Consider the following 10,223-nt stretch of genomic DNA (forward strand, 5'->3'; position numbering starts at 1 on the left):
AAAAAGAAGAATTAGGCAGAATCAATAAATAATGAATCAAAAATATGTAATCAAGTTATCAATAAAAAGGTAACTGTAGTCTGATTACGAGTATTTTAAAATGTAATATAATCTATCATTACAAGTGCCTAATTTTTGGACCTAACTGTCAGCAACTGAATAACAGTACCTTGGTAACCACCCAGAACACTGAAGCAATCACTGATTGAGTGTAAGTGGTTATTAGACTGTCTTATCAACTGCATAGCAACTATGTTGTTTTAACCTCTCTAAAATCCAATCAGAACTCATAAGGGACCCTACAGCAATACCCTGGCAACCAACTTACAACACTCAAGCAACCGCATAGCAAAACTCTAGCAAACACCTAACTCCTATGCAACCACTCAGCATCATGTAAGGACACTCAGAACACCTTTGCAACTGCGTAACAACAGTTTTGCATGGGCAAACACCATTCTCATTTCTTTGGGGCCTACGCAAACCGTAGTTTCCAGTATGACTGTATCTCTCAGGATGACGCAGAATGTAAACACATCCACAGATGGGTGAGTCTAGTCTGAAGCTAAATAATCCTGTTGTTTTCAGATGCACCTTTGAGGGTCTTTTTTCAGTTGTTTGTTCTGGATTCAAACTTGCGTTTAATGGGGGAATTCATTGGGATAGTAACCATGGTAACCCTCTGGCCCAAATTACCTCTGGTTTTTCTAGTCAAAGGGAGGCGTTCTCTCCATCACAGTCAGAGAGAGTGGAAAATATATGCAATTGTTGCTCTCAAACCTGGAGCGTGTTATTTGAAGAGAGGAAACATCATATCACTATTTGGTTGTTTGCTAGTGAACGTTATTGTCTGTTACTGTCTCAAATATCATGTTTAGACCCCTGTACAGTACAGCCTTGTTAGAGGGTCCTGTGTGTGTTTGCTGCACTGTGTGACAGTTTAGAACATGATTTGTGCTTCTACAAAATAGAACAAAAGAGGAAGTGGTGCCTTACCACTTCCTGGCTGGTGTTTGAAACAGGCCTCACCCGTATATGAGTTCTTGTTTTTAGTCGATTCAGAAAGATGGTTGGTTGTGTTGTAGAAGTTACTCGATCCTTGTAGGAAAGGTGACAGGACTGTTTGGACGACATTTCATCTGAAAGAAGGATTTCTCCAGACGTGTGGCGAGAGCTGAGGTGAAAGTTTTGACAGCAAACATGACTGTACTGTATTGCTCTTTCATAGCATCTCAGTAGACTTCATGGATTTCTCTATTAGGTTCAATCACGCCTTTGTCTCAGATGTTTCTCCTAGAATTGCTTTGGAGAATCAAAATTGATACAACTGTTAATGAACATTAATTGTAAAGCTAATCTGGATAGCATATTTCATATAATTTGGTCTTTGAAGAAGCCTATATTAAGATATTTTTGATATCTGAGCATAGTTTGAGACATTATTGAGATCGTTTCTTAAACTCTACAGGTAAAAGTAGTAGGCCTACTCACTTTTTTTCCTGAGGAGACATCTGTGAAGTTTCAGTTTGCTCTCAATTTTACCTCATTGCTACACATTTAAAGCAATAGTTTACTCTAAAATGAGAATTATGATGCCTTTATGTGCTTTGTGGAGCTTGAAGGACATGGTCACCATTACATTTTGTGTTCCATACTGTAGATATATTTTTGAAATGCCAGACTTTTCATTTCTGGGCCAACTATTGCTCTAAAGAGGAAGAGAAGGCTGAGATTTGAGACGTTTCTTTCCATCTTGTTTTTCTCTCCCGCAGCATGTTTTTGTTGTCAGAGAGCTTTATGTTTTGCCCGTCAGTCTGTGTTATGTCAATGTGGGCTGGTGTGCGTGATGCAGGAAGGCAGAAATCTCGGAGCTCCGTGTGTTCTCCTCCGTTCAGATCAGTGCCGACTCCCGCAGACGTCTGCTGTGTGTTGTGGAGATTCTCCGTCCTTGTGTTTTGACGTTTAAAGTCGGCTTCGGTTCGCCGTACTTAATCATATCCATAAAAATGTCCATTCGAAAACAAAACCTCGAGATGAATCGCGCCCTTGAAATTCCCTCAGGACACAAACACGCAGACAGAACTCGAACATCACTTGGTTTTCAAACAGAAGCGCTAGAAATCAAATGCCTGCTGAGTGAAACTATTAATAAAGTTCACTTTTTGACAAAAACTATGTTTTGAAACAGTCAAAAGAATGGCAGACTGTGGAGCTGAAGAGGAAAAGGGCGAATTCGGCAGTGCTCAGGGTGAGCGATCATCACATCATCATATGACAATGTTAGGACTGTGCATCCCAATTACATTCTTCTACTGTGTAGCTACTTATGTACTTCGCTAATAATGGGAAAGAACAGACGTTTGGCTACAGTATGTACACTAGTTTTGGGACAATATATAAAAATATCTTAATTGTTCTTATTACCTAACATACTGTATATCACTAAAATGTATGTTTGAAACCACACTAGTCTTAGTACTAGCTACTATTTAATTTTTTTATGCAGTATATAGGCCTATTGTGCACAAAATGCAAATGTTCTATATGCATGGAATACCCTTCTAGATATGCCTTTATGTGTAGTAATACAACTAGAGCACACTAAACAGAACAGTATATCCCACAATGCAATGCACTCAACTTGACCTCCCATTTCCAGTATAATGAATGAACGGGAAATAATTACAGCCCTAATTTTTTGATGTAATATTAATATTTTAATAATAATAATATGTTTAGTAGAATTAGGCATACATTCAGAACATATGTACTTTAAACAGTGAGAAGCCAATCAGAAAATGTTTTCTGTCCATGTCTTTTACAAGTATGAGGTTGCTGACATTAGATTGGAGGTCTTTGGAGGGTGTGGTTTTTGGAGAGGTTGTGTCTAATTAAGGCTAAACATCTGAAATGGCATGCAGCTCCTTTAAATTAATTTTCTATTAATATTACATTATAATATTACATTAGATTTTTTTACATAAAAAATGTACAATTGATTCAGGACACACTAATCCTAATCTTCTATACTATATAGCAAGTATAGTATGTGAATTAGTATGGAGTCATACTCTTTTATGATGGACAGACCCATAGCTGAAAGCAAATAAGCATCCTGATCCTGATAACGTGGCAAATGACGTTTTATTGTTGGTTTTAAGGAGGAGAGAGAAGAATGATCATTCAGCCGACATCTTTAGAAGACCCCAAACTCAACAAACTAAAAGAGGTGAGATACTTAACAAGTTTTTAGGGTGGTGTTGCATATAGCTAATGCTCAGGTTTGATAACCGGGAGATTTCTGGTTTGAGTTATTAAAAATGTCTACTAATTGGCTCTACTAACTAACCAAGTGATCTCAGGGAGAACATAATTTCCTGAGGAGGGTCTGAATATCTGTGGATTTTCTCTGGTGCTTTGTGGCAGGTTTTGGTGGAATGGATCAACAAAACTCTGAAAGCTGAACACATTGTGGTGCGAACTCTGGAGGAAGACCTCTATGATGGACTCGTCTTTCATCACCTGTTACGTAAGAATCATGTCAAAGCAACAAAATTATTAACATGCACATTATTGGGTGAAGCTCACATAATTCAAGGAATATTTCACCCCAAAAATGAAAACATGCTAAAAATGTATTACTCTCAAGCTATCCAAGATGTAGATGAGTTTGTTTCTTCATCAGATTTTGAGAAATGTAGCATTACATCATTTGCTCACCAATGGATCCCCTGCAGTGAATGGGTGCCGTCAGAATGAGAGTCCAAACAGCTGATAAAAACATCACAATAATCCACAAGTAATCCACGTGACTCCAGTCCATCAATTAACGTCTTGTAAAGGGAAAAGCTGCGTGTTTCTAATAAAGAAATACATAACTTTAAACTGTCGCTTCTGTGAGTCCATAATCCACAATAACACTTCCTCCAGTGAAAAAAAGTCCAACTCCTGTTGTCCTCTCACATCAAAATCCACCCACATATTTATTAAGAACTGTTTTGGCTTGTAAACAGTGCTTGATCTGTGCATATTTCTCTCCTGATTCAGACAAGATGACTTTTTCACTGAAGAAAGCAATATCAAAGGACTCGTATTATAGTTTTTAGGAAGCAATAGTTTGAAGTTAAAAACATCTTGATGGAACTTTTCACTTCACAAGACATTAATTGATGGACTGGAGTGGTGTGGATTACTCGTGTATTATTGTGATGTTTTTATTAGCTGTTTGGACTCTTATTCTGACGGCACCCATTCACTGCAGAGGATCCATTGGTGAGCAATTGATGTAATGCTACATTTCTCTAAATCTGTTCTGATGAAGAAACAAACTCATCTACATCTTGGATGGCCTGAGGGTGAGTAAATTCTCAGCAAATTTTCATTTTTTGGTAAACTATTGTTGAATTGTCATAAAAATTCAGACTTTTTTGAGGTGAAAGGTCACCCTCTATACAATCACGTTGTCACGCCCGTGTATGTTTTGATCTCAGGCAGGTTAGCAGGTGTTCAGTTACATGTAGAGGAGATCGTGTTGAGCACTGACGCACAGATACGGAAACTAGAGGTGATCCTGACAGCTCTCAACGAGACCTTAGAGATGAATGAGGAAATGGCCAAATGGAATGTTAAACGTAAGCCAATCAGATCAGCTATTGTCACTGACCTATTTACATATTTATAAGCATATGCCCACTGTTCTCCCACCCAAATCTGTCAGTCATTCACAGCAGAGACCTGTTGGCTACATTGCATCTTCTGGTTGCTATGGCGAGGCGTTTCCAACCCGATCTGGTCCTGCCCGTAAACGTCAGCATGGAGGTCATCCAGTGTGAGGTGAGTGATTAATATTGAAATTATTTGAATGTGTAAACTAAATGTTTCAAAAATACACCAGCCGTATATTAAAGGGGTCATATGATGTTGCTAAAAAGAACATTATTTTGTGTATTTGGTGTAATGAAATATGTTTATGCGGTTTAACGTTCAAAAAACACATTATTTTCCACATACTGTACATTATTGTTTCTCCTCTATGCCCCGCCTTTCTGAAACGCGTTGATTTTTACAAAGCTCATCGGTCTGAAAAGTGAGGTGTGCTCTGATTGGCCAGCTATCCAGTGCGTTGTGATTGGCCGAATACCTCAATCATGTGACGGAAATGTTGCTCCCCTTACCATATTGTGATGCGCTGTCCGGCCGGAGCGACGACACAAAAACATTAAAACCCATTATGAACGAGGCATTCGTTGCATCCAGTGGGGACATAATTACGGATTATAATGACTTATACTGTCTTTTTACACGTTGCATCGCGCCGAGTAAACATAAAACCATGTCTGCATTTGTGATCGGAGAAATGACAAACAACATATTATTTCAAAAATGAATATGCATATTGTAAAGAGCAATTATTTCATGTATTTTCTCAATTCGTCATTGCATATTTGAAAAAAAAATACGCATATTATAATGAAAAAAATGACTGCATGTTTTCATAACATTTCATTGTTTGTTACTGCATATTATTTGAAAAATTAACATGAATTTAAAAAAGAATATGCATATTATATTGACCAATTGTTTTTATAATTTTTCACAACTCATTACTGCATATTTTTTTGAAAAATGAATATACATATTATAATGAACAGTTGTTTTCATTATTTCTCACAATTTATCACTGCATATTATTTAAAAAATTACTATGCATATCATAATGAAAACATTGATTTCATATTTTTTTTCACAATTCATCAATGCATATTTCTAAAAAATCAATATGTGTATTAAAAAGAAAAAAATATGTCTAATTTTTGCCAATTCATCATTCCATATTTTTTTGAAAAAAATAATGATAATATTTTTTTCGTAATATTTCACAATTTATCACTGCAAAATATTTGAACAAATAAATTCATCTGCATATTATAATGAAAAATTGCTTAATTTGTTTACCACAATCATTGCATATTATTTGAAAAATTATAATGAAAAAACGATGTCATAACTTTTTCACAATTTATTATCTGAAAAATCAATATGCATATTATAACGAAAAAATTATATAATTTTCTCACAGTTCACATTGCATATTATTTGAAAAAATAATATGCATTTTATTAAAAGGAAAAAAAATCTGCTTATGTTTTTCTGCTCATGTAATCAAACCTGCATATCCAGAGAAAAATGTAATTTATCTAAAATGATAGGAGCCTAATATCCATCATCCAATCAGATCCAAATGGAATCAAGTCCCACATTATTCATTTTGAATATTCACTGAGCAGTTAAATTACATTACAGAAGTTAAATATTCATACTGTCAGCATTCATTAAAATCGAATTTGTTAAACAGGTCACAAAAAGTGGCATCAAGGCAGACAAGCAGACAGAATTCATCACATTTCAAAGGTCTGTGAAGATCCTCCTTCCCTGTTAAACATTTAACTGCACTTTGAATCTCTGACACTGTCCAAACCAGTGTTTTCATGATCTGCTGTGTGTCTCCGCAGTAATTCCATTGAAGCGCTAGAGAGAGAATCTAACAGTGAGTCAAACGGAGGCTGAACTCTGAGCTTTTTCATTTCCATATTTATAAGCATCATTAACTTTCAGATAGTGGAGGCGTATAAAGAAGAAAGCGTTTGCTTCTTAATCTCTCTCTTGCACTGTCTTTGCAGAGGACTGTCCCATTGATGAGCTCTTCAAGCTGGAGGCTCACAAAATTGAGACCGTGAAAAAGGTTGGGATCCACTTCGACACATCTCTAAATGTAGCCTTTGACACACATCTTCCACAGCTTCATTAAGTTTTCTTTCCTACAGGCCATTTTGCACTTTGTGAATAAGAACATGTCATCTCTGGGACTGAACGTGACCGACCTTGACAAACAGGTGTGCAAACCCTAGTTTAAAGGCCTCATGTTGCAATTTTTTTTTTTTTCTGGAGGTCAACTTAGAAGTAAAAGAAATAGTTCACCCAAAAATATAAATTTGCTGAAAATGTACTTAGCCTTAGGCCATCCAAGATGTAGATGAGTTTGTTTCTTCATCAGATTTGGAGAAATGGTTAATTACATCACTCACCAATGGATCCTCTGCAGTGAATGGGTGCCTTCAGAATGAGTTGGGTGAAGCTCACATACTTCAAGGAATATTTCACCCCAAAAATGAAAACATGCTAAAAATGTATTACTCTCAAGCTATCCAAGATGTAGATGAGTTTGTTTCTTCATCAGATTTTGAGAAATGTAGCATTACATCATTTGCTCACCAATGGATGCTCTACAGTGAATGGGTGCCGTCAGAAGGAGAGTCCAAACAGCTGATAAAAACATCACAATAATCCACAAGTAATCCATAGAACTCCAGTCCATCAATTAATGTCTTGTGAAGCCAAAAGCTGCATGTTTCTAATAAACAAACACATCATTAAGATGTGATTCTCTCCTGATTCAGATGAAATATGCACAGATCAAGCAAGCACTGTTTACAAGTGAAATCAGTCCTAAATAGTTGTAACCAAATATGTCGGTGGGTTTTGATGCGAGAGGACAACGGAATGGATTTTTTAGAATTAAAATGATCACAAAAATATTTTTTAACGATATAAGCCCTTAATGGGCTTGTTTTTGATGTCATGTTTTATGTTTATGATTTTATAATGTGATTTTGTTAGTTTGCAGATGGAGTGATTCTGCTCTTGTTGATCGGTCAGTTGGAGGGCTTCTTCATTCCACTCTGTGAGTTCTTCCTTTGTCCTGTCGGGAGCTCAGAAATGGTGAGAACCTGAGAAAATATTTAGAGTTTTGCATTTGCATCGAAACAAGAAAACCATGTTGTTAGTGAGCTCCATTTCGCTTTACAACAATAAGCACTATTTAATCCAGGCTTATAGGATTTTACATCAGTGTAACTTCACAAGCACCTCCAGGAAATGTCTCGCCATTGTATAATTAACGTCTCTTAGGATGACTGTGGATATGACAGAACAGCAGCATAAGGCATGTTAAGAAACCGAGGGTAATGCAAAAGACAGAAATCAAAACTAATGATCTCACGGTTACCAGAGAATATGCAGTGTTGCGGGTTTACATTACATTTAGTTATTTGTTTAAAAAAAAGTTTGGTCTTTTTGTCATTGTTGATTATTCACCTATGCAGCTTCATAATGTGACACTTGCATTGGATATTCTCATAGACCGAGGACTTCCTGTTCAGTCAGTCGACCCTCAAGGTAATTATTTTTGGACAATCCAAACCCTTGCTGTCGAGTGTGTACATTGTAAACAAAACCACTTGAGAAACTCAAATCTTATTAGGCAGCATAATTTTCCTGCCATCGGTTTGATATATAGTAGTCAACATTTGAAGTGTCTCAAAAATTCATCAAGTTGTCCTAAGACAAGATCACGTTTTAGGTTTTAGGACAAGTTTGATGAAAGGTTTGATCCACTTCAAATGTTGACTAGTGTATATAGGGTAAAATTGTCTGTTTTAAATTAAACTGAATGGTTTAATCAAACTCCATTTATTTTCATATTCAAACAAATACTCATTACTTGTCATTTTCAATTCTTATTTATAATCAAGAATTCTCTCACTTCATCTTCCATCTTGAATTTATTTGTTCACAATGCAGTTAACACTTCATAAAGCATATGTGCGCTACTGCTGGAACTAAAATCAATATTTAAGCTGTTCTTGTGTACTACTTTAGTAGAATAGCTGTTAGCATTGATTGCTGATCTGTCTGGTTGTTCATTCAATAATAAGCCCATTTCTCATGTTTCTCACAGATATTGTTTCCCAAGATGTTCCAGCCACTGTGAAAGTGCTGTATTACTTATTCAATAGGCACAAAAACAAATAATCTAGCCACTCCAGACCTTTCAATTCAATACAACCTTTCAGAATGCTTTAAATAATCAAATTCACTGTAAATGTGCATCTTTCTTCTGACTAAAAATCAGGGCACAGAGTTGACAGTCAGATTACTTTGGCACTCAGAGTGTTAGAACACATTAGAAGCAATTGTAGGCTACAGAGTGTCTCTGAACCATTGAAGAGGCTTCAGAGAGAAAATGAGAGGGCATGGCCACTCATCTCATCATGGAAATTGCTTTTGGATGCTGACAGCTTCAATTTAATGTAATCTTTTCACTCTTCTACTTTCCATGTTTTTTTTTCTTTTGGACAGATGTGCATTAGTCTTAATGTATCGCTCAACAGTTTTCTGCTGACTTGCAACTTGTTTTAAAATAAAAAGTGGCATATATAGCAGCTCTGAAACGATGTCACTTTTTCTTTAATAGACTTCTCGACTGTGTGTGTGTGTGTGTGTGTGTGTGCGCCTGTGTGACGCGCTCTATTACTTTGAGTCTGAAGAACCGTTTGTGGAGAAATTAATGCGCAAAAAAACTATTTATTTAAATAAACCTTATTCTAAGCTATAAAATTAGTAATTTATTCAAACTCATTTCGACGCTCTTTAGTGTCGTGTGACAGATCGCTGTAATGCTTCAGTTCAAGCGGAAGCAGAAGTAAGGAGCGCGCGTGAACCGATCATCTCTTCCTCCTCTACTAGTTATGAAAAACATGAATGAACATCATAAGTTATGTTAAAAGATGCAGTACAGCATACTGAAACGTGTAAACTCTCATGTATTCGCCTAATCGGTGTTTTAACCGCGAAAAGATGTCAATTAAACCGCTTGGGAACAAAATGTGACGTGACGATACATTTACCTCAGGAAAGTTAGTTGTTTTTCAGTTAAAATCCTGAGCTAAAATGTACTTTTCCATAGCTCGTTAGTTATACACCTTTGCTAAAATCATAAATATATTGTTAAATATTGGTCAGCGTGTGAACAAATTTCAGTTACACTACAAACACATTATTTTTAAACTTTGGAGAAACTCGAGCTCATATTCTTGACGTCAACAGTAAAGGGCATCTCTCACTGAGACTACTCTCCATCCACCCCCATAATTTAATTTCCTTAATGTGTGTTTTCTCAAATTGGATACGTTGAATGACTTCCATTTAATCTAAATGGCAAAAGCATTATGGGTGGTTTAAGAGAGTCTCCTCCATTATTTTTAAACTTTGGAGAAACTCGAGCTCATATTCTTGACGTCAACAGTAAAGGGCATCTCTCACTGAGACTACTCTCCATCCACCCCCATAATTTAATTCCTTAATGTGTGTTTTCTCAAATTGGA

General features: G+C 36.3%; 1 protein-coding gene across 2 annotated transcripts; it reads left to right on the plus strand.

Moving 5' to 3' along the window:
• The first annotated feature begins 985 nt into the window (after positions 1 to 985).
• parvg (parvin, gamma) lies at positions 986 to 9,237 on the plus strand. 2 transcript variants are annotated; one of them, XM_016468929.1, is made up of 13 exons: positions 986 to 1,179; positions 2,189 to 2,248; positions 3,162 to 3,229; positions 3,427 to 3,529; positions 4,491 to 4,631; positions 4,718 to 4,833; positions 6,356 to 6,411; positions 6,513 to 6,547; positions 6,681 to 6,742; positions 6,825 to 6,893; positions 7,678 to 7,779; positions 8,200 to 8,235; positions 8,798 to 9,237. In XM_016468929.1, exons 2-13 carry the CDS (start codon positions 2,197 to 2,199, stop codon positions 8,828 to 8,830), a joined length of 873 nt encoding a protein of 290 aa, XP_016324415.1. In that variant the 5' UTR covers positions 986 to 1,179; positions 2,189 to 2,196; the 3' UTR covers positions 8,831 to 9,237. The 2 variants fall into 2 exon arrangements, with proteins under 2 accessions (XP_016324415.1, XP_016324414.1); XM_016468928.1 differs by having other exon boundaries at positions 988 to 1,179; positions 8,163 to 8,235.
• The last annotated feature ends 986 nt before the right edge of the window (positions 9,238 to 10,223 follow it).

This window comes from Sinocyclocheilus anshuiensis, unplaced genomic scaffold (genome assembly GCF_001515605.1).
Source record: "Sinocyclocheilus anshuiensis isolate Anshui unplaced genomic scaffold, SAMN03320099.WGS_v1.1 scaffold941, whole genome shotgun sequence".
Taxonomy (NCBI): domain Eukaryota; kingdom Metazoa; phylum Chordata; class Actinopteri; order Cypriniformes; family Cyprinidae; genus Sinocyclocheilus; species Sinocyclocheilus anshuiensis.